General features: G+C 37.2%; 1 protein-coding gene across 50 annotated transcripts in view; it reads left to right on the top strand.

The window, feature by feature from the left end:
• The window catches only part of CLASP2 (cytoplasmic linker associated protein 2), a 205,160-nt gene that overhangs the window by 101,935 nt on the left and 77,847 nt on the right, over positions 1-25,378 (top strand). For 30 of the 50 annotated variants that reach the window (XM_021071593.1, XM_021071591.1, XM_021071578.1 and 27 more), the window contains 9 exons: positions 2,829-2,899; positions 5,912-5,971; positions 7,302-7,379; positions 8,735-8,902; positions 11,227-11,282; positions 12,532-12,705; positions 20,884-20,907; positions 22,940-22,957; positions 25,077-25,178. In XM_021071593.1, the coding sequence (XP_020927252.1) occupies positions 2,829-2,899; positions 5,912-5,971; positions 7,302-7,379; positions 8,735-8,902; positions 11,227-11,282; positions 12,532-12,705; positions 20,884-20,907; positions 22,940-22,957; positions 25,077-25,178 (751 nt within the window). Of the gene's footprint in view, positions 1-2,828; positions 2,900-5,911; positions 5,972-7,301; positions 7,380-8,734; positions 8,903-11,226; positions 11,283-12,531; positions 12,706-20,883; positions 20,908-22,939; positions 22,958-25,076; positions 25,179-25,331; positions 25,359-25,378 lie in introns of all 50 variants that reach the window. The other 20 variants (XM_021071594.1, XM_021071595.1, XM_021071589.1 and 17 more) reach the window with 3 other exon arrangements.

Genomic DNA, 25,378 nt, shown 5'->3' with positions numbered 1-25,378 from the left:
GTTTTCCCTAAGTGAGATATCATTTGATTCTTTTATTTTAAAAAATAAGCAAATAAATTTTAGGATGCTTTATGTCAGGAGTTTCCTCACAGCAGGCATCTTTCATTAGTGCTTTCCATACACAGTAGATTAAGATTTCTGACTTGGACTTCCTGTTATAACTCAGTGGTTAACAAACCCGACTAGTATCCATGAGGATGCGGGTTTGATCCCTGGCCTCACTCAGTGGTTTAAGCATCCAGCATTGCTGTGAGCTCTGGTATAGATCGCAGATGCTGCGCAGATCCCACATTGCTGTGGCTGTGGCATAGGCTGGCAGCTACAGCACCAATTTGACCCCTAGCCTGCGAACCTCCATATTCCATGGGTACAGCCCTAAAAAGACAAAGAAAAAAAAGAAAAAAGAAAAAAATAGGATTTCTGAGTAAAATTAAGTTTCCTTAAATTTACGCTCATTTTCATGGATCATTTATTTATTGCTTCTGCTTATCATTTATCATTTCTTGAATAATTTTTTGTCTCCTGTCTTAGATGTGTGTGTTCTCAGGAAAAATTCCTTTAAATTCTCCTTACTTGACAGTACAACTTTGCCATTCTTAGATTTGTTTACTCTTGATATATTGTTTTCAAATTGCTCTTTTTTTCATGAGCTTGTCTCATATTATTGATGAATGCTCTCCTATCATCTCACGGAAAATACAAATCAGGTATTTTGTTGTTGTTTTACATTATTTTCTGTATTCTGTATTCTGTTTCCCAGGTGACTGCTTCTAAGTTGTTCTGACTTAGTGTTTGGTTGTAGGTGTCATCCGTAATTCCGAGAGTCATTTTTTATTTTCCTTTGGTACAGCTCCCCCTGCATATGGTGTAGCCACTGCCTCTCCATCCCTGCCACTGTGTTGGATGTGAGTTAATTAGCAGTAGGATTTTGAGGAGGTTATAAGAGTAGGAGAATGGTAGTTGAGACCTCCTGTGGCTTTAACTTCACAGTTATGTTCGGGAAAGTAATGTTCTTCTGGATGCCCCAAAGGAGTGGGTCCTCAGAGCCCTTCCATGCTAAAGGTAACAGCCGAATAATATGCAGGTCAATATTCTGCTTCATTATCTTCATCTTGAATGACTTAAAGTCTGTGAGTGGTTCCCTCTGGAGGAGCTAAAAAAAGTTTTCCCTCTGGTTTTGGAGAAGTTAGTTGTGGCACATACACACACTGATGTGCCCTCACATTCTCCTTCAGTGAAAGGCTCATTTCCCCAATACTGGAGGCACTGTTTGCAGAGTTTCATCTTCCAGCCTCTTTAAGGACCACTTCAGCTTGCAGAGAGCTGCCTTCCCAAGGTCTTATGTCTTCCTATGGGCCACATTCAGTCACTGATTCGAACTGTAAAGGTTTGGCCGTCCAAGACCAATTTGACACTATTCCGAAGGGCCATTTTAGCTCCAGAGCTCCCCACTGGCTTTGGGCAAGGATATCTTTGGGCCACATCACAGATTGATTTCTTCCTCTATGCACTCCTGCTCTGTCTCCTCCCTTCCACAGCTGTTCATCCCAAGAGTACTTCTTAATATCCTCAATGCTGAACTCCATCTTAGAGCCTGCTTCCTAGGTAACCCAGCCTGTACCATTAGCTAAGAGGAAACATGGGAGACTTAAAGCATCAAATGTGTATGCTTAGGTTACGATTTTACTCTTATGTCTATTATGAACTTTTTAGTGTTTGCATCACTGAAGAACATAAGATTACTAATAGAAATCAGAATATTAGATATACTGAACTTTACCTGAATCCTAGAGAACTTTGGCTCAGCTAGAATGAAAGTTCAGTTAAAATCACCATTTCAGGAGTTCCCGTCATGGCTCAGTGGCTAATGAACCCAACTAGCATCCCTGAGGACATGGGTTCAATCCCTGGCCTCGCTCAGTGGGTTAAGGATCCGGCATTACCGTGAGCTGTAGTATAGGTCACAGAAATGGCTTGGATCCTTTGTTGCTGTGGCTGTGGCATAGGCCAGTGGCTACAGCTCTGATTTGACCCCTAGCCTGGTAACCTCCATGTGGTGTGGGTGCAGCCGTAAAAAGACAAAAGACAAAAAAAAAAAAAAAATCGCCATTTCAAAGTACATTCACAGTACTTACATAGATTCATTCTGATAATCTGCTTTGATGACATAGCAGTTACTGTCTTCTACCAGTAAGAGCGATGGTACTTCAGAAAATAAATAAAGAAAGAAAATAAGATAAACACAGGAGTTCCCGTTGTGGCTCAGTGGTTAATGAATCCAACTAGGAACCACGAGGTTGTGGTTTCGATCCCTGGCCTTGCTCAGTGGGTTAAGGATCCAGCATTGCTGTGAGCTTTGGTGTAGGTTGCAGACGCGGCTTGGATCCCACGTTGCTGTGGCTGTGGCATAGGCCAGCAGCTATAGCTCTGATTCGACCCCTAGCCTGTGAACCTCCATATGCCGCAGGTGCAGGCCTGGAAAAGGCAAAAAGACAAAAAAAAAAAAAAAAAAGAACAGATACATGCCGGGTCATTCTTGGTGCTCCCTCCCCCCAGAGTACACTATCCTAATAGTTCTCTGCTATTATAATTAACTCTTTTTTATTATTTAATATTTTAAGCATTTCTGTCCTTCTGAAACTATGTCATTACTGTTAACTTTAACTTGGGAAAATATTTTGACTGCTCTAAATTTCTTTCAGAATCTGATTTTATGGTACTTTTGTCCTGTTCTAATGTAACGAAATACTTGAATGTAAGGTAAATGGCAAAAAGGATTGTGTGAAGTACACAGGATTTTTCAACCTTTTCTAAAATGTCTTTTTCAGCATACTCATGTACCCAGACTTATACCTTTAATAACAAGCAATTGCACATCAAAATCAGTTCCTGTAAGGAGGTAAGTTTTAGGAGAAACTATTCCTTGTGTAGCTTTATGTCGAATATTCTTACATTATGTTTAATTCTTAGTTGTGTACCAAAATTAGTTGTCATCAATTTTTTCCTTCCTAGAAACCTTATTTAAAAATGTTATATCATGTCATATAGGAGAAAAGGGAACAAAACAGTCACTGTGACCACCCATGTTTCTGGGTCTTATCCTGTTAAGGTTTGGTTTATTTGGGGCACTAGTTTGGTTTTCAGAGAGTATAGATTCCAGAGTAGGGCCTCCCTTAGAGTCCTACAACTGCAACCATTGACTGTCCTGTCTCAGGCAGTTAACTGCCCTGAACCTCAGTGTCTACATATGTTTGTAGGGCTGATGATGTGGACCCCAAAAAGAGGTGAGGATTAAATGAGATGCATACTAGTAGAACTGAACATAATGTTTGGCATAGAGTATACAGCCATAACAGGTCAATCAGTCAGTATCTCTTTCCTTATGATTTCTACAGTCTTTAATAGCACCACTATTGCCATCATTCATAAAGATAGCAAAAACAGGATTTGTGCATTGGATGTTTAAGAAAATTGTAAAGAACTTTTTCTCTTGTTTATTTGATAAATATGTTTATTAAAGTACTTAATGTTAAGAAGAAGCTAAATAAGATATCATTATTATCTGTAAGTGATTTGGAGTTTGGGTGACAGTTGTTTAATTACTTCTCTCTTATGTTAGGGGTCAGCAGACAACAACAGCCCACTGGTCAAATCTGTCCAGCAATCTAGTTTTATTATAGCACACAAGTTAAGGCTGTTTCTTACATTTTGAAGGGTGGTTGAAAAGGGGGAAAGAAGGAAAATATGAAATAGAGACTGTGTAGTTCACAAAGCCTAAAACATTTACTACCCACCCCTTTACAGAAAAGGTTTACCAATCTGTCTTGCATTGAACAAAATGGTAATTGGAGAAATAGGAATGTGACAGAGAAGAGGAAGTCAGAGAATGAGTCAGTACCTCTCTGGAAAGAGAATGGGATAAAACCTGAGCAGAGGTGGAAAGCTATGTTGCTTGCTGCCAGGCCATTGGGCAGCCCCCAAGGCCAGAGCACATGATAAGTGGGAGGCTCAGTAGGAAACAAGGCTGATTGGCTGGGGAGATAGCTTGAAGTCACAGCATAGAGGGCTTTGAATGTCAGGAAGAGACACTTTGCCATTGTTCCATTAGCGATTTTTGATGAGGAGGTAATGTCATCCATCCTAGTTTTTATTCCAGCTATATGAGCAGTGATTAAAAAGACAATGAGAAGCTTTGGTCTAATTAAGTAGGAGAGGAAGGATCTGTGCTGTATAGTGGGAAAAAAATAAAATAAAAAGGAAGTTACAGAGATGGGCAGCAGGAATTTCTGTTTCAAAAAAACAAACAAAGAGGAAGGGTCTGAACTAGAGCTGTATTTATGACAATTGGTTGAAGGAGATTTTATTTAGTAAATCCAAGAGATTTCAGGTATAGAAATGAAACTTGATAGTTAGGTATGGATGAGGGAGGTGATGTCAGGTGCTTTGGGCTGTGATGTCTGGAGTCAGAATGCCAGCAGGTTTAAATCCCAACTTTATCACTTTGGACAGGTTAATTTAACCTTTATGTTTCTCGTTTTGTGATTTGTATTATACGGGCTGCAAGACTAGATTTGAGAGGGTAAGGAGTAATTTGTTCTTTTGTATGTAGTATTTGAGTTAACATTTCCTGCCTGTGTAGAGCTGACTGTGAGCTGCTTGACACTTTGACACTGAATTGAAGAACTAGTGCTAGAGATAAAGAACTAGATGTGAGAAGTACAGCTGATGGGCAGCGCTAAGGGCACAGGTGATACTGCCCAAGGAGAGACTGTAAATGGGAAGTGGGCTGAAATCAGCACTAACCAGGTAGGCACATATTTAAGGGTAGGTGGAGGAAAAGTGTTAATAAAGGAAGAAAAAAAAGGGCAGAGCTGTGTCATCAGATGCCAGAAAAGAAGAGAAGCTCAAGCATGAGATAATTGAAGAATTTGAGAAGGCTTAGGAGAAAACATGCAAATATCTGCTGAAGAATCATATATTTGGAGTTCCCATCGTGGCGCAGTGGTTAATGAATCCGACTAGGAACCATGAGGTTGTGGGTTCGATCCCTGCCCTTGCTCAGTGGGTTAAGGATCTGGCGTTGCTGTGAGCTGTGGTGTAGGTTGCAGACGCGGCTCGGATCCCGCGTTGTTGTGGCTCTGGCGTAGGCCGGTGGCTACAGCTCCGATTCGACCCTTAGCCTGGGAACCTCCATATGCCGCGGGAGCGGCCCAAGAAATAGCAACAATAACAACAACAACAACAACAAAAAAGACAAAAGACAAAAAAAAAAAAAAATAAGAATCATATATTTAAGGAAACAAATGTAGAAATAGAAGAAAATGTTCCTGGTCACCATCATATATCTTCAGTTTCTAGTGCATAGTATGTTTGATAAGTATCTTTTGAATTAAGTTAAATTTTAAATTTGACATTTTAAGTTAAAACTATGTGAAACTCTTAAGGTCTTGTTGAACTATTAAGCATAGGAATGGTTGGAGCCTTGGAGTTCCCATTGTGGTGCAGTGGAAATGAATCCAACTAGTAACCATGAGGTTGGGGGTTTGATCCCTGGCCTCACTCACTGAGTTAAGGATCTGGCATTGCTGTGAACTGTGGTGTAGGTTACCCATGTGGCCTGGGTTCTATGTTGCTGTGGCTATGGTGTAGGCCGGCAGCTGTAGCTCCAATTCAACCCCTAGCCTGGGAAGCCACTCCATATGCTGTGGGTGTGGCTAAAAAGCAAAAAAAAAAAAAAAAAAAAAAGTTGGAGACCTAAAATAAGTATTTGGTAGTAAAGATATCTAAAAAGATTTCTTATTCAGGGAGCAAAGTGCAATGTTATGGAAGAAAGTGTTAATTAATTAACATTTAGTTATAGATTAATATAACTTAATATAATGTTAAGTTATAATTATCTTTTCTTTTGCAGGCGTTCATTTGAATTTTTAGATTTATTGTTACAGGAGTGGCAGACTCACTCATTGGAAAGGTATCGACTCTTCCTCTCCCCATCACTCTCCCTCCCATTGTCATCAGTTCCTTAGAAATTGATGGTATTGGTTTTGCATTATTTCTCATTTTGCTTTAAAAGCTGTTTGTACTGGTTTTCCTTTAAAGCTGTGGTGCTCCTCTTATTCATTAAAGCTGTGATTTTCTTCTCTATGGGGTGATTGAGGGTCTCTTAGGTGAAATGGGTTATATAAAATATTCCAGGTTAAATTGAGTAAATATTTTAAAATGTATCTCTAGTCACATAAGATAGGTTTCTTAGAGTGTAATTAAGTAATGAATGGTTTAAGATAGAAGAAAGGCACTTCCTTTCAGAGGAAAGAGATTTTAAAAATAGAGATTAATTGGAAAGTTTTTCCACACCGCCTGTCACGTATCATTGGTCAAGTATGTACTGGGCAGTGTCTAATGATGCTCTGAGGTGAGCAAGAGACAATTGTGGTTAGCTGTTGTCTCAGTGGCTGTTTGCATGACTGTATTTGTCATTAATTTCAAGTTTGAAGCTTGAGGTATATATGCCTTTATATTGAACACGTTGCTAATTTTCATTTTCATGGAAATCACTAAATCTATTCATAACCTATTTTTTAAAAACAATTCATTGTTTAATGCAGGCATGATATAATTCCAAGGTTTCCTTAAGTTCTTTTTTGGCAGCTACTATTCAGTTGGTTAGATCATAACTGATCATACTATTAGCAAATCATTTTCTACAATGATAGGTTAGTGAGGAACTACACAAAAGGCTTTTTTTAATTCATGAAAAATTTTAATTTGAGTAGTATATATCTGGACTCTGTTTAAAAATAATTATGTCCAGGAGTTTCCGTCGTGGTGCAGTGGTTAACGAATCCGACTAGGAACCATGAGGTTGCGGGTTCGGTCCCTGCCCTTGCTCAGTGCGTTGACGATCCAGCGTTGCCGTGAGCTGTGGTGTGGGTTGCAGATGCAGCTCGGATCCCGAGTTGCTGTGGCTCTGGCGTAGGCCAGTGGCTACAGCTCCGATTCGACCCCTAGCCTGGGAACCTCCATACGCCGCGGGAGCGGCCCAAGAAATAGCAAAAAGACAAAAAAAAAAAAAAAAATTATGTTCAGTTTTATAGTTTTCGACTTGTCAGAAGGAAAGCATACATGAATGAAATGTATGAGATGTGTTATTAGGAAATCTTTTGTGGTCTTAGGTTTATTATTGTATACTAATTATCTTTTTATCTCCCCTGCCCCTTTGTGATTGATGAGTAACATAGAGGCAGTATCATTTGTGGTAAAATACCTTTTGCATGTGAATCTAAAGATGTTTTATTTTATAGGCATGCAGCTGTCTTGGTTGAAACTATTAAAAAGGGAATTCATGATGCAGATGCTGAGGCCAGAGTGGAGGCAAGAAAGTAAGTCTGTAATGCGTCTTTATGACTTTTTTTTTTTTTTTGTCTTTTTGCCTTTTCTAGGGCCATACCCACGGTATATGGAGCTTCCCAGGCTAGGGGTCTAATTGGAACTGTAGCCGCTGGCCTATGCCAGAGCCACAGCAACATAGGATCCAAGCCGTGTCTTAGACCTATACCACAACTCACAGCAAGCTGGATCTTTAACCCACTGAGCGAGGCCAAGGATGGAACCACAACCTCATGGTTCCTAGTTGGATTCATTAACCACTGAGCCATGATAGGAACTCCTCTTTATGACATTTTAAAAGACCATGCTTTGGTCTTTTCTTTGACAAGATTTATATTGGAAGAATGAAAATATCAGAAGTGTTCTAAGTATTCCATTTGATTAGCTTTTTTTGTTTTTGTTTTTGTTTTTTGCTTTTTAGTGCCTCTCTTGCAGCACATGGAGATTCCCAGGCGAGGGGTCAAATTGGAGCTTCATCTGCCGCCCTATGCCACAGCCACAGCAATGTGGGATCCAAGCTGCATCTGCGACCTATACCACAGCTCTCAGCAATGCCAGATCCTTAAACCTGTGAGTGAGGCCAGGGACCAAACCCACATCCTCATGGATGCTAGTTGGGTTCGTAACCTACTCAGCCACAACAGGAACTCCCTCACTAGCTCTTACTACAACTGAGATTGATTTTTCTCCATCAATTCTGTCCTGGATGTCTTAATGATTAATTTCACATTTTTCATTTACATATTCATCAGTATTTCTGTTCCATCATAACATATCCACTTTTGTTGTGAATAAAAATAACTAATTTATTGAGCATGTGTTATGTACCTGGTACTGCCTGGGACAGTTGGTATACGTTTTTTTCTAATCCTTAAAATGCTTCCACAAAGGTGCTATCTCTTTAGATTGGCAACTGAAGTTTGGAGATTTGGGAGTTTATTCAAGGGCACACAGTAAGGATTATGGTCAGGTTTTGAACTGAGATCTGTTTTTCTCAAAAGCCTGCCATTCTTCTAACAAAACTTGTCAAATTTAGAAAATATTCCTTTGGTATATTGTGGGTATATTAAAAACCAGTGGGCAGAGTTCCCTTGTGGCTAAGTGGGTTAAGGATCTGGCATCATTACTGCCATGGCTCAGGTCACTGCTGTGACATGCGTTTGGTCCCTGGCCCAGGAAATTCTGCATGCTGCAGGTACGGCCAAACCCGGCTCCTCCTCCCCAAAAATGTGTGGCCTTTAAATTCAGACCTCTTGAATGTACCATTTTACAATTAATGTCTAATCATGCAAAGTTATTACTTTAAGATTTTTTTTTTTATTTTGTTGTTTGTTCATTTGTTTTTCAGGACATATATGGGTCTTAGAAACCACTTTCCTGGTGAAGCTGAAACATTGTATAATTCCCTTGAGCCCTCTTATCAGAAGAGTCTTCAGACCTACTTAAAGAGTTCTGGCAGTGTAGCATCTCTTCCACAATCAGACAGGTCCTCATCTAGCTCACAGGAAAGTCTCAAGTAAGGTCATATGAATGATTGTTGATTTCTTCCTCTCTCTAGCTCCCCGGAGTTCCTTAAGTCGGATGGTTGCATATCTCATCGTTTTCACTTAAAGCCATGAAAGAATGATGCCTGAATGTGCTTATTTTCTGCTGTTTTCTCAAGGGTTGAATTACATACTTCTCTTTACATGAAGAGTTCAGTGATTCAAATTTTTGTTTCTGTATGTTCATGTCTGTGAAAAAAATTGGGAAGCACTAATTTATATACTTTTCTTAATACCCCGAAAATAGTCCATAATGTAAATGTCCCACTTCTAGGGCATTGTAGCGGAGGAGTTGTAACAGATTCAGAAGTCATCTTACAGCTCTTACACAGCACTGGGTGACTGGTAAAAATTGCACTGCCTTCTTTCCTCGCCCCTTTCACAGCATAGGATTTCAGCAAATCCCTCAAAGGGGCAAAATTATATGACTCACTTCTCTATAACTCCACTCCTATCATTATGTTGGCTACCTCAAAGCCTTGCTGCCTTGGCAGCCTTGCCCCTATTTTCTGTCTCTCTAACCACATGAGATTGCTAAGATCTCCAATGCTTTCTCTGCTCGCTAGCAGTGCCCAAAAGTATCTGTAGATTTCCCTAAGGAAAATTTCAGATTACAGATTTCCCCTCTCTGTAATTCCTATCTTTTTAGGACCTTTACCCCGCAGAGATTGCTGGTTGACTTGGAAGCTCTCTGCTGCAGGACTGAGACCAGGGTGGGCAAGGGAGGCAGCTAGGGTGCAAAATTCAAGGAAGCACTCACAAGAATATTGTGAGTACTGTACCAAATAAAGTTGAGTGGATTATAAGTTTTCAGAGTAAAAGCATATATGATATGATTTCAAAAAATAATTATTGTGGGAATAATTCTCTAAATTTGTGATAAATCCTTTGCCTCAAAGGAGTTTTTTCTCTTTTACCCTTTACTTTTATTTACTATTCTCACACTTTAAAATGTATATGGATCATCTGAAGATCTTGTTAACATTCAGAATCTGATTTAGTAGATCTGGGATGGGACCTAAGATTTCCCATTTTTTACACACTCCTGGATAATGTCAGTGCTTTTTATCCATGGACCACACTTTAAGTAATCAAGATATTTTATCTTGTGCTAGTATAACATCTTTAAACAAACAGCTTTAAAATCTTTGCACTTGAAGTGATCTGCCTTAACCTATTAGAGTTAACAATTTTAGGAGACAGGTATAAAAATAATATAATACTGAGTTTAATAACCAACTACCAAATTTATCATTTGATAATATTAATTTACAGAGTATATTTTAATAGCCTAATATAAACCTTTCTTCCCACTTTTAAAATTTATACACATACTTTCCAGATCCTTAAGTGTATATATTTAGATATATTATTTGTTTGTGGTTGCTACAGAGTATCATTGAAATTAAAGATAAATAATCAAAGATACTAAAGAAGATGTTGGATTCTTTGAGATGATTATAGCTGTTTTGCTTTCTAAACATACATGTTATCCTCAGCAGTAGTCCTTAGCTTTGTTTCTGTTGCCCCAGACAGTTAACGCTACAGCACTGTGGATGGTGTTCTACCTGTAAGGTAACTGCGTTAGTTGCCAGTGGTCATAACCATTTTGACTTAGGCATTTTGTTAAACGGAATTCCATGTGTGCTAGTGATAATACTACCTCTCTCTCCTAAGTAAAATATCTCAGGAAACAAGTGTTGGAGAATGCCGTTATTAAGTATTGAGTTCCCTATGGTGAGTGTAAAATAATGTCATGTATGCTGAGGACCATAGTGGACAACAGCAACCTAATTCCTATTTCTGTAGAACTTACCGTCTTTATTCAATGCTAGTTATTTCACTTTTGCTTCAGATCTAATTTAGATACCATTTGTATGTGACAACAACAGTTCTAAACTGGGAGTTCCCATTGTGGTACAGTGGTTAATGAATCCAACTAGGAACCATGAGGTTGCGGGTTCAATCCCTGGCCTTGCCCAGTGGGTTAAGGATCTGGCGTTGCTGTGAGCTGTGGTGTAGGTCGCAGACGCGGCTCAGATCCTGCGTTGCTGTGGCTCTGGCATAGGCTGGCGGCTACAGCTCCGATTGGACCCATAGCCTGGGAACCTCCATATGCCACGGGTGCGGCCCTAGAAAAGACGAAAAAAAGCAGTTCTAAGTAATTTGTAAAAGGAAAATTGAAATCAGAGGTACTTCTCAACCCTTCAGAAAACTCGATAGTATTTCATTAATTGTTGTCAGAGAAGTAGTAAATTAAATCTTCTTACTAAAAGTATTTTTTTTTACCTTGCAGTCGCCCTTTTTCTTCCAAATGGTCCACAGCAAACCCATCAACTGTGGCTGGAAGAGGTAAATTGCCTTTTTAAGTAAGAGTTATCATGCATATTGTTTACTAAATAAAGTAAAAGTTACAATGTAAAAAGATATTCTCACAGTGAGTCACATCAAGAGTTTAAAAGATCACAACACTTAAAAGTTACACTTTAAATGTTCTAAAAGCACATTAAGACATTTTAAAAAGCTAAACAGTTAAAAGTAGTAACTTTTAAACTATTTTAATGTGACTCACAATGAGAAATTCATTTTACATAACCCATCACCACACATTTACACTGTACCTATGTTTGTATGCCATATACATATACTACATGTAGTATACACATTGTAGTGTATACAGTTATATACATACAAGATACATCTACTATGTAGTATACTGTATACAGGAATACATATACAATATAATCTGAAATTCCAGGATGCTTACTTACCCTTACTAGTGACACACTTTATTTTCTTTATGTTTCACTTCTTTAAAATGCTTTCATGACCCACTGAGTTGATTTCAAAGCCTTTAATGGGTCATAACTCATAGAGTTTATAAAACTGCTTCTCTTTAAAACTGAAAAACTAAATACTAGAAATATAATGACTTAATTTTCATTGCCCGAGAGTGGCAGAACTGGAGTCCCCACTGTAGCTCAGTGGGTTAAGAATCTGAGTGTAGTGGCTGGGATCACTGCAGAGGTGCAGGTTTGATCCCTGGCCCAGCACAGTGGGTAATGTATCGGGCATTGCCAAGCTGTGACTTGGATCCATCCCTGGCCTGGGAACCTCCATATGCCACAGGTGCAGCCATTAAAAAAAATAATTTTAAAAAAGAGTGGCAGAACCTCCACTATTTTCTGAATAATCCTATTCCCATACTAGTTCTCCTTTCATTATTCTTATAGTTAAAAAATAGCACTGCTGCATCTATTTATCTTGCCCAGTGCCTCATTTTCATGAATCAGTCATAAATATCATCTTTTCATCTATGAAATAGTCCTGTGAATTTACAAACTATATTATTTTTCCCATTTTTTGGAAGGGAAAAATGAGGCAGAGAAATATTGAGAAAATAGTCCAAAAAATTTAGAATTGAAACTGAGACATTCTGATTTTAAAATATTATAAATACTTTCTAACATCCATTTGATTACTTTTTCCTTTTTGACAATTTGTTATCATGGATTATCTCATGGTGGTTTAAATTTTTTGTAACTTTCATGCTGTTTGCAGTGATTAAAATAATACAGATTACCTTAACTTTTTCCCATAGTATCCACAGGCAGCAGCAAAGCCAATTCCCTTCCAGGAAGCCTGCAGCGCTCACGAAGTGACATTGATGTGAATGCAGCTGCTGGTGCCAAAGCACATCATGCTGCTGGGCAGTCTGTGCGGAGTGGGCGGTTAGGTGCAGGTGCCCTGAACCCAGGTTCCTATGCATCACTAGGTAAGACAGCCAACTCTGGGAGGTCATACTGAGACTCACTGGTCTCAGTGAGTCAGTGAACTGTAATCAGTTTCAGTTAATGATAATGGTGATATCTTTATCATTTCTCTTTCATGTTAAGGAGAGTCCATTTATTTTAATATGATTCTGTCCGTGGGATGAAATCCTAAGGTGTCTAAAATGCCTTTTTTTCACTCTTCCCCCATTGTTCTCCTAATCCTCTTAATCAAGGAACAATTCTTGATTCCATGATTTGCCTGTAGAATTTTCACAGTTCTGCTCTACTGCCATATCCAACTACCGGTTACTCAGAGTTTGAAAAGGGCATTCGTCTCGTACCCAGCTTCTCTGTTCTCTTTCTCCTACCTCTGTTCCCTTACTAAGAAGTTAAAACCTTTTGGGGATCTGAGAAAACTGCAAAGCTTAATCATAATCAAAGCTTAAACATACATTCCCATACTTATTCAGGGTTTTTTTTCATATCCATCAAATGTAAATGTTTCAGGTCGGTTATCCATGTTATTTATCTCTGTCTTGTGCTTCATTTTCTTCCTCTTGGTTAGTACCAGTAGAATACAATAGGAAGTGCAGAGATTCTGAATGTATGAATGTAGTACATGATAAAGTTGGCATAACCTCACCAATGAGGAAAGGATAAATTATTCAGTCAGTGGTGTTTAGACAGCGTGGCTTACAATTTGGTACAAAATTAAGCTAGAACCATGTTTCACATTATATAAAAATTTATTCCAAATGACTGAAAAATTGAACAAAATATGAAGCAAGTTGATTAAAACATGGTAGTTGAGTACTCATCTAATCTTAGGTTGGAGAAGAAATTTATAAGCATAAAAACCAAAAAAGAGAAAAGTCCCTCAAATAAGTGTGAAAATATAAAATCAAGTGGCTGAAAACTAAACAGGAAAAAGATTTTGCCATGTACTACAAAAATAGCTAAAATGTCCCAGGTTTATAAAACTATGAGAAACAGATGAGCTTATTTTTATAGAAAAAAAATTCTACATGTATCAAGAAAAGCATATTTCAAAAATTGCCCCAAAACACCAGAATAGATATTGAATCTGAGTTGTAATTTAACAAATGCAAATAGAAAAACCTGTAAATAAAACAAGCAAGTTAAGGTAGTTGCCTGCTATTGCCAAAGAGTGTGGTTAAAAGTGCTGATGTGAATTATTTATGGAAACTTTATCTGAGTGACATTTTAGTGATACTCATGAAGCTTTTTAAAAATGCTCAGTTTTGAGCCAGTAATCCAATGTTTATAGGTAATTGTGCCAAAAAATAGAAAGAATATGTTTTTAGTAATAGATGTATTAGATTCAACCTTCATGTCTTAACAAAGAAGGAGTGATTATGTTACGGTGTATCTTTGTATATACCATGTAGCCATTTACAGTTTATCTTTTGATTTTCAGCAAAGAGCAAATGATATGGCCTATCAAACACTGTGTGATAATTTCATCATTTTATATAAAATTATGCATAGATGAGAGATTGGACAAAGATGTCAGCACTGGGTTGATTGGTACTTTTAATTTTCATAAAAGTTGTACTAGAAACATTACCTTGCAAGGAATGCATTGTTATTTCAATACACGAAAACGGCCCAATATAATATATCATATTAGAAGAATAAGGGACAAAAAGCACATGACCAATGTAATATATCATATTGGCAGAGTGAAGGACAAAAATGACCTCAGTAGATGCGGAAAAGGCATTTGACATATTCAACACACTTTCACGATAAAAGTAGTCAACAAACGAAGATAGAAGGGAACTTTCTGAACCTGATTAAAAAAAAAATCTGAAAGATTGCCAGCTAGTGGATATGTATCAATGAAAGACTAGATGCTTCCCCCCAAATCAGAAACAAGATAAGGATGTCCACTCTTGTCCTTTCTAATAGCATTATTATGGAGGTTCCAGCCAGGTCAGGCCAGAAAAAGAAATAAAAAGTATCCAGATTGGGAAAGAAGTAAACCTATTTACAGAAAACATATTATATATCGGAAATCCCAAGGTATTAACACAAAGAGACACACAAAAAAACTGTTAGAGCTTATTAGTGAGTTCAGCAAGGTTGTAGAAGACAAGATCAGTATACAAAAATCAGTTGTATTTCTGGATGCTAGCAATGAACAATCAGGAAATGAAAGTAAGAAAACAATTCCAATTGCAGTAGCTTCAAAAAGAATAAATCACTATAGCAAAAGAAGTGTAAGACTTCTCTAGAAAAAAGCCTTCTAGTGTTCCTCCTTTAGTCACACTCATAATACTGCTGACACTAGATTAGATGTGTGGGTTTTTCACACCAAGCAATTCTCAGACAATAGCTGGGTGTCTTAAAATTCAATTCTGTTGTGACACCAACCATGGTTAACACAGACTCACAGGTTAGAGGCTCAGTCTGTTAAGACTCCCCCCACCTCATCTCACTCCCACTTGAGACATCAGTTGCAAGTCCAGGTTGTTACCTGTGCTTCTGTCCCTCCCCACCCCCCCCCCAAAAAAAGAATAAACTTGGTAGACTCACACTTCTCAATTTCAAAACTTACTTCAAAACAACCATAATCAAGTCTGTGTGGTACAGACATACAGACATATTCACCAATGTAATAAAATTGAGCGTCCAGAATTAAACCTATATGGTTTGATTTTGTTTGGTTTTTGCTTTTTAGGGCCCTACCTGCCTCATATGAAAGTTCCCTGGCTAGGGGTCAAATTAGAGCTACAGCTGCTGGCCTACACCACAGCCGCAGAAACATGGGATCCGAGCCGTGTCTGCAACCTACACCACAGCTCACAGCAGTGCTGGATCCCTGACCCACCGAGCAAGGCCAGGGATTGAACCTGCATCCTCATGGGTACTAGTCGGACTTGTTTCTGTTGAGCCACAACGAGAACTCCTAAACCCATACGTTTATGGGCTGTTCACTTTCAACACAGGTGCCAAGACCATGCAGTAGGAAAAGAATTCTTTTCAGCAAATGGTCATGGAAAAACTGAATAGCCACATGCCGAGGAATGAATTTGTACCTCTACCTCATACCATATCCAAAATAATCCCAAATGGATTAAAGACCCAAATGTAATAGCTAAACTATGAACCTCTCAGAAGAAAACCCAGGTATAAATCTTTGTGACCTTGGATAAGGCAGTGTTTTCTTAGATAATACACCAAACACACAAACACCTGAAGAAAAACTAATAAATTGGACTTCATCAAAATTAAAAATGTATTACTTCAAAGGGCACCATTCAGAAAGTGAAAAAAATAAGAAAAAAAGAAAGTGAAAAAACAACACACAAAATGAGAGAAAACATTTGCAAATCATATCAGATTAGGGACTCATCTCTCACATATTAAAGAATTCATACAACTCAGTAACAAAAAGACAACTCAATTTAAAAATAGACAGGAGTTCCTGTCATGGCTCAGCAAAAACAAATCTGACTAGCATCCATGAGGGCACAGGTTCCATCCTTGGCCTCGCTCAGTGGGTTAAGAGCCAGTGTTGCCATGAACTGTGGTGTAGATCGCAGACGCATCTCGGATCTGGTGTGCTGGCCAGTAGCTGTATCTCTGATTCAACCCCTAGCCTGGAAACCTCCTTATGCCACAGTTGCAGCCCTAAAAAAAAAAAAAAAAAAAAAAAAAAAACACAAAATGGAGTTCCTATCATGGTGCAGTGGGTTAAGAATCTGACTGCGGCAGTTTGAGTCACTGTGAAGACATGGGTATGATCCCTAGGCGGGCATAGTGAGTTAGAGGATCCAGCATTGCCACAACTGTGCCATAGGTTACAGCTGTGGGTCAGATTCAATCCCTGGCTTGGGAACTCCATGTACCATGAGTATGGCCATAAAATAAAAAAAAAAGAAAAACAGACAAAGGATTTGAACAGACATTTCTCTAAAGACAGTATACAGATTACCAGTGAAAGCACATGAAAAGATGCTCAACATCATTAGACACTAGGGAAGTGCAAATCAAAAGCACAATGAGATTACCTCTTCACACACACCAGGATGGCTATTATCCAGAAAATGGTCAGTAGCAAATACTGGTGAGGATATGGAGAAATGGAAACTCTTACACACCGCTCATAGAATGGAAGTGGAGCCACTGTGGGATGGCAATTTCTCAAAAAGTGAAACATAGAATTACCATATGACCCAGCAGTTCCACTCCAAGCTATATTCTCAAGACATATGGAACATATGTTCTCAATAAAAACATGTACATGAATGTTTTACATGTACAGCATGTAAACAATATGTACAGCTACGTTATTCATAATAGCCAAAAAGTGGAAACAGCCCAAATGTCCATCAACTGGTGAATGGTTAAATAGGAATATATAGCCAATGAAGCAGAATATTCCTCAGCCATTAAAAGGAATACATTGCATAAAAATGAAATACTAATGCATACTCTAAGATGGACCTTGAAAATATTATAAAATTAGAAACAGGCACATTTTCTATGATTCCATTTACACAAAATGCCTAAAATAGGTGAATTCAAAGAAACAGAAAGTAAATCCATCATTGCCAATGGTTGGGAGTCGTGAATAAAAGGAATGACATCAATGGGTGTAAGGTTTCGTTCTGGAATTAGATATTTATGAGGGCTGTGCAATCTTGTGACTATATGAAAAATACTGAATTGTATACTATAAAAGAGTGAATTTTTATGGTACCTGAATTATACATTAATTTTTTTAAGTGGGGAAAAATGGAAAACAAAAATAAAACTTGTTCATCCTGAGTCTTAAAAATAAAAACATATATTTGATGTCTATCATTAGTACCAGAAAAGAAAATATAAATTAGTACCAGAAAAGAAAATATAAATTTGAAATGTTTTAATGTGAACTAGAAATCCATTTGTAGCAATTTTTTCCATGAAAAAACCATAATAGTGCCAGGAGATTGACCTAATTTGTTTCTTTTGATTCTTTTAAGGTTTGAATAGCATGTCTGCTTCTTTGCAGAAGGGAAAGATGTCTCTATATCTTCTTTTCTTTATTTGGCCCAGGTTCACACTCAGGGAAAGTGAGAAAATTGCCTACAGCTCTTTCCAGGGCTTAAATAATAGATTTTCTAATTCTTTCTGCTTTTGTCTGTCTTTCTTTTTTTTTCTCTTATTTTCATTTCTTCTCTGTCTTCTTTCTTTCCTTCTTCTTTCTTTTTTCTCAACCCCCTCCCACTCATCTGAGGTTTCTTAGACAGATGTAATTAGGTATCTTTGTTTTCTTCTACTTTGAGCCTTGTTTATCATGGTTGAAATTTATGGATCCAAAGATATATGCTTCTAGGAGTTCGAATTGTGGTGCAGCGGAAACAAATCCGACTAGGAACCATGAGGTTGGGGGTTCCATCCCTGGCTTCACTCAGTGGGTTATGGATCCAGCTTTGCCATGAGCTGTGGTGTATGTCACAGATGTGGCTCAGATCTGATGTTGCTGTGGCTGTGGTGTAGGCCGGCAGGTATAGCTCCAGTTGGACCCCTGGCCTGGGAACTTCCATATGCCACGGGTGCGGCCTTAAAAAGCAAAAAAAAAAAAAAATATATATATATATATATACACACATATATATATGTGTATGTATGTATGTATGTATGTATTCAAAGAGTCACTCAATCTATTGGTAGGTTGCTAAAGGATGAACAGCCAAAAGCTTGCTGAGTTGTATGCATTTTGAGTTTGAAATCCCTGAGACATCAAACTGGAGGTGTTCTAGAGGCATAGTGGTATAGTGAGAGATACACAGAGTGACACTGAGATATGGTGGTAGAGAACTCAGAAGAGAGATCCATGCTTGAGACTGGATTTGGAAATCATTAGAGAATTGTTCATACTATAATCTTTCAATGTTAAACTTAATACATTATTTAAAGCTGTTTCCACTGGGTTTTTAAAGGTAAAAGCCAGTTAAAATACTGAATCCTTTGGCAACAGGGGTATGGTATTTGAGGTTTATCTTTTAAAATTTTAAAGAGGAAGCTTGCTGTGTTGGGAGACAGGAATTTGTATAAGGAAACCTTGACATATCTATACATATTGATAAACATTTCTTCTCAACAACTAGGTTTATGAAATTACCTAAATGAAAAAGAAAATAAATGGCTTCAGTAGTGTCATGTGGACAGAAGTCAGATTCAGTTTATTGAGGAAGAAGTTGGAAGGAGAATATGTATAAATTATTCCTATACTTTAGGATAAGAAGGTATAAAAAACATTGTAACAATTATCTGTAATTAAAGGTTAATGAAATTTTTCTTTCTTTTTTTTTTTTTTTTTTTTTTTATCTTTTGACCTTTTAGGGCTGTGCCCGAGGTATATGGAGGCTCCCAGGCTAGGGGTCTAATTAGAGCTGTAGCCACCAGCCTACGCCAGAGCCACAGCAACGTTGTTTTTTTAAGATCAGAGGAGTTAAATATATTTGCGTACTAAATAGTAGAGTCAGTAGAGAAGGAAAAGTTGAAAACCGTAAGGACTAGAGGAAATCACTTGTGACCAGAGTTCTTACAAGAGGTATAAGGAATAGGATGTGTAGAGCATAGCTGGGGAGTTAGCCTTGGATGTGAAAGGGTCATCAGTTTCACTGGGGTAGAAGGAAAGAAAATTAAGAAGGAGGTAGATTCAGATATATTTGGGTAAGTGGGCATTACAAGGCATATTATCCAGAGGTTGTTAGGACTTCCTGTCTGAGGAGTCTAAGTCACGATCCTATGCTAATAAAAAGCAGAGTATCTGAGAGGTGGCCTGAGTTTAGGAATAGCCGTTGAGGGAGCACGAGAGTGGAGGCACTCTTCCTGCACCACCCACATTTGCAAGAACATGTACACAGTGTTTCTGCCCAGGAAGCTCATTTAAGACACAAGATCCAGAGTGGTGGTAGAATAAGGGTGGTAACCACCTGCCACATGACCAGCCACAATTGCCAGAGTTCCCTGCTCGCCAAAAGTTAGCAGATGTTCACCGTAAATCACAATATCTGTGAAAACAGTCTAGGCAGTTTGGTATAGCAGGAGTTCACTCAAACACACAAAACAGCCTTATCATTCATATAATCAGGATTTAAAACTAAATTCCCAAAGGCTAGATAAGGGCTGGTCTCACAAATAGCCTCTTAAGAGCCTCAAGTCTAGTATGTTAATGCTTTTCTGTATAGTCACTCAAGGCCAAGACTGATAATTACCCAAATCTCTAGTAGTGGCAGTAGGCATGGCTTTGTGGTTTTATGATTTTCTCTCTTGAGGCACCTCAAGTAGTGGGATAGAGAAATTGAGTTATTAGATTTATCCATATTTCAGGTCTTAAAGAGACTGAAAGTACTGAGGAAGGAACGGGCGAGAAAGCAAAAAGGCAGTATATAAGATAATGACAAGAGAGCTAAATTCAAAGTAGAATTTAGGGGTGTACTATAGCCTGCAGAGAAAAAGAGAAAGTGTGGCAAAGTGACTCTTATATTCATATTCCGGGAGACTCAGCAGATCCAATTCATATTCCGGGAGACTCAGCAGATCCAAGCAGGGGTTTCCCTGATGGTGCAAGGGTCCATAGTTGGGACATGAGCTTCTTTAACTTTTCTATGCTTGGGAAATCAGACTTATTATCATTTCAGTTCTTTAATTTTTTTTTGAGGGGGGAGGTATCTTTATCTCACCAAGGAACCTTGTTTTATTTAACCTCCCAGTATGTTTTCTTTCTTTCTTTTATTTATTTTTTTAATTTTTTAATTTTTTTTTTCTTTGTCTTTTTAGGGCCACACCCCCTGCATATGGAAGTTCCCCTAGGGGTTAGGTCAGAGCCTGCCAGCCACAGCCACAGCCACGGCCACAGCAACACAGGATCTTAGCCAAAATTGCAACCTACACCACAGCTCATGGCAATGCTGAATCATTATCACACTGAGCAAGCTCAGGGATCGAACCTGCATCTCCATGAATACTACCTGGATCTGCTACTGCTGAACCCCAACAGGAACTCCATCCTAGTATGTTTTAATTGAAAACAAACTTCCTTTTTATGTATCTGTACTATGAATTCTGTCTTCTTAAAAATAATGTTTTCCAGGGGTTATAAAATTTTTTTTCTAATATACTAAGTTTTCCTCTGTTCTTTGCTTGCTCTTTCATCAAAGAGGATACTTCTGACAAGATGGATGGTAAGAACTTCCTTTTCTAATTCTACTAAAAATTTTTATGGCTCTTGGATTCTATATAATATCTTTGTTCATTCTCTTAATTTATGAAAACAGACTGCTTATTTAGCAGCAATCTTAATGTGAAAATGCATACATAATTCTCTGATATATTTTGGGTTAGGCATATCCATTTTGAGTTACCCAGTTTACCCAAATACTAGGTGAATATTTCTTAGAAGTTAAATAAGTTATCTTAATTTTTTTTTTAGCCTGAGCTCTTAGAATATTCTTGATTTCTTAACTCTTTCTCTGAAATATTAGATTCAGAAGGGAAAGGAATCTCCAGAATCATTTGATTCAATTCTTTAGTTTACTAACTCTGATCCTGAGAGAGACAAATGACATTTTACAGATTCATATGGTTGTTTATGAAAATGAAATGCAAGTTACAGATGCTATCTTTTTAAGAGTGAGTTTTAAATTAACATTTAATCAAAATTGAACTTTAAGCTTTGCTTTTTAAATTTCAGTATTTAGTTACTCTTTAATCACTTGACCCAATATGGTAATTTTTATCTGTATGGTATTTTTGTATAATATTAGACTACATGTTATCATCACTTTCCCTCCACTTCATCAGATACCATAATGTTATCTAGGAGCTTTTTCTTTAAGAATTTATAAGAAGATCCTGAATCTGTAAGTCATAGTATGAAATCTAGGGAAAATGGAAACCTGTATGATTTCTGCTCTTTACTGAATACACTCTGAAATTGGTATATCTTCTATTCTGATGAAATGGAAGATTTATTGAATCTTGGGTTAGGTACATGAGTGTTACTTATAATTAGTTTCTGTGGTTCTCTGTTTTTTGTTTTTTTGGCTTTTGTCTTTTTAGGGCCTCACCTGCAGCATATAGAGGTTCCCAGGCTAGGGGACCAGTCGGAGCTGTAGCCACCAGCCCACACCACATTCGCAGCAACTGGGGATCCAAGCCATGTCTCTGACCTACATCACAGCTCACGGCAACGCTGAATCCTTAACCCACCAAGCAAAGCCAGGGATCAAACCCACAACCTTGTGGTTCCTAGTCAAATTCATTTCTGCTGCGCCACAACAGGAACTCCTGGTTCTCTGTATTTTAAATGTATTTCATACATTTAAAAACTTATTAAGTGAAAGAAAACTTATCAAGAGATAATTTCTGCATTTCAATCCCTTTGATATCACTTCTAATGCTGAGATTCTAGATCCTTTAAAAACAAAGTAGTGTCACTTTTCAGATAAAATTTTTTTCTTATTGAGTCAGAAACATCAGCCTTTTTGAGAAATCACCTGTGTTTCATGATGTGTTACTCTCTGATATGTAGCCCTACAATTAAAAAAAAAAGAAAGAAACTACATGCACCCAGAGAAACATCTCTCATTGCCATGTAGTAGTAGTGAGTTATGATATTTATACTTGATCATTTTTGCTAGTTTTCATTGCCATCTAGGGAACACAAATATTTTCAATAAAATAGCTGAGGGACGGATGGGTCTTTGTAAAGCTTTGATGAAAATACTAGGTGAATGAGGCCTAGGTCGTGGATTTGACTCCCATGTTTTTTAGTTAGCTTTTGTAGTTCTTTCATAGCTACCTTTTGAAAATGCACAGAAAGTATTCTTACACTGAAAAGATCTGTAAAAATCTTTGTTTTGGAGAGAGTAATGGCAGAGTTGCCTCTTCCTTGAGTGATTGATTTCTCTGATTTTTTTTTCACCATTTAAAATTTGAAGTGTGAAATATAGTAGACAAAAGTGTTCGCTAGAGAATTTTGCTATTTTCGGCTAATTTAGCCCTTTTTTTTGGTGCTGTGAGTCATTAGGTTACCTCAAATTTTGTTTTATATCGAAATGAACCTTTTAAAAACTAACTTAAGGCTAACAAACTAGAAGATAGTTTTTTTTCTTTGCCCTTTGGTTTTTGTCTTGGGTGGGAGGCAGAAGGAAGTCTTAACATCAGCATTGGCAGACTTTGTTGAAATGTTATTGTTTTATTTCTCTTATTTAGGAACAGCATCTGACGATGGTAAGAATTATACATTTTGTTAGTAACACAAATACCTTTACATTAATATTTTCATTGGTAGGAATGAAATGTTAAAAACTAAAATAGGCTAATTTCTTTGCAAATCCATATAATTTGCCAGCTGTGGTAACTTCTACATTTTATTTTTGGTTGTGTTAGTTATACATATGGATTTTTTTTTTTTTTAATCCTTCATCCTGGAGTTTTGCTTTGTTTCTTGGATCATCTCATGCTGGAAAAACATAATTGTTTAACATGTTTAGTAATATCTAGTATAAAGTTACATAGTTTCGTCTTTTCCTGTAGTGACATTAATGCTTTTGCTTTGTGTTTTTGTTTTTTAATTTATGCCAATTCATTTATACTTTGAGAGAGCATGTGCCATTGCTTTATCATTGGAGTTTAAATATCATCAGCGTTTAAATGTATTTAGTTAGTCAACTTTTAAATGTATCTTTGATTTTGAATCTTTGACTGGAGAATTGCATATATGATTTGAACTGGGGATTACAAAAGCTTTCTAGATATAAGACTTTAATTTACTAAGTCAGTTTACCTTTAAAAAAAATACTCACTGCTTTTGAATTTGTAGAAAGGAAAAAAAATTCAATTTTTCTGTTTATCCTGCCTGAAGGCTATCTTATTAAACCTCTGATATGAAACACACTTTTTTCTCCTAAATTTTACATGGATGACATTTTCTTATGATACACAACCAGGTAGATTTAACATTTTGGAGGCCTCATATTTACTCTTATGTTTTTGAAATATTTCCATATTTTAAGTTTTAGAGTATTCTATAAATATAGTTACTGGCCCTGTAGCACTGTAATTTATAAAGATAGTGTCAAAATAATTTATCCTAATTTCTTTGTTATATTGGGTGAGTTCTCCATTTCAAAAATAATAATTTCATCTTTCTGTTTTACTTCTTAGTCAGGAGAACATTGTATCCTGCTCTAAAAACACTCTATAAAAGGGCAAAAGTTCTGAACTACTGGCTTTTTAGGGGCCTAGAATCCTAGGATTCATTCTAGGATTGCCAACTGTACTTCTCATTTTGCTTCTGTTTTATGCCTAGTTCTTAGTTACTATCTTCTCCCTTTCCTTTCTTTTGGTAATTTCTTTGTACTCTTCAGTATATTTTTCCAAATTAACAAAACCATATCAAGCTATATTATGTTTATATTGAGATTCCCCTACAATTTGTACATTTTAACTCCAAAGGGTTCTGAGCCCTTTCTTTATGATCATGGGTTTTGGTTCTGTTTGGATAGTGTTTGAGACTGTTGCTTGAGAACACCAGAGTACCTACTAGTGGTATATTTTTGTTCTTTTTAATGACAGTTTACTTAAACACTTTGATAAGTATTATTTCCTTTGGTTCAAGAGTTCTAGAAGCAGACCTTTCTGGCTTGTTTTCATGGAGGGAGATGAGGCAATATAGGGAAGAAAGGAATGCAACTTGGAGGTAGAGAAGTGTGGGGAAAAGTGCCAACTCTTATGTGATTGGTATTTCCTCAAATGATTTATGAATGAAATCGGTTGGTTGGGGAAAGAGAATAGTAAACATGTCCATATACACCTGTAGTAATCTGATTTTTAGCACAGGATATAAAAAGATTAGATATTTTTACCTTGTACTGTGTTCTCTTGCAGATCCCTTTGGAAGTACATTTTCAAGCAAAAAGATTGTTGGGTTGTTGTTTCTAAGATTAGATTTGTATTTTAAGCTATAGGCTGAACTTGAGAATAAATTAAATTTCATAGAAACTGAAATTTTAGGATTAGAACTACCAATTAAGAGTAAGTGCATGCTGCAGTAATTATCCTAGTTATAACTCTACTTTACCGGACTAATAATATCAAACTAAGAATGGAGGTATTTTAGTTTGACTTTATTTTTACTGTCAAAGAAGGTTAGCTTATAGTACAACACATAAATAGCAGTATGTATTTCTGAATCTTTAAGACTGTAATCTGTAAGTGAAGGTTACATCTTACAGAATTTAACAATACTCGAAAAGCACACCCAATTAGAAAATTATAGTGATTTTTTTCTTCATTACCAAATATTATTATAGAAAAATATCTTTATGAAAATAATTTTATTCCTTAGGTCGGGTGAGAGCAAAGCTTTCAGCACCACTTGCTGGTATGGGAAGTGCCAAGACAGATACCAGAGGAAGAAGTCGAACAAAAATGGTGTCTCAGTCACAGCGTATGTATTGCCTGTTAGCTCTCCTGTATTTCTAATATGTTAGGATAAGCATCTTTCTTGTATATTACTGTATTAGGAGATTGACCAGTGGAAAAAGACAAAAAGAATTTCAAAAAAGACAAGCCACAACTGAGTTCTTGTTCTGTACTTTAGGTTCATCATCACCTGACAAAAATGAAGGTATTTTTTTTTTTTCAATG

Source organism: Sus scrofa, chromosome 13, assembly GCF_000003025.6.
Source record: "Sus scrofa isolate TJ Tabasco breed Duroc chromosome 13, Sscrofa11.1, whole genome shotgun sequence".
Taxonomy (NCBI): Eukaryota; Metazoa; Chordata; class Mammalia; order Artiodactyla; family Suidae; genus Sus; species Sus scrofa.
This window is presented reverse-complemented; position numbering and strand designations above follow the sequence as displayed.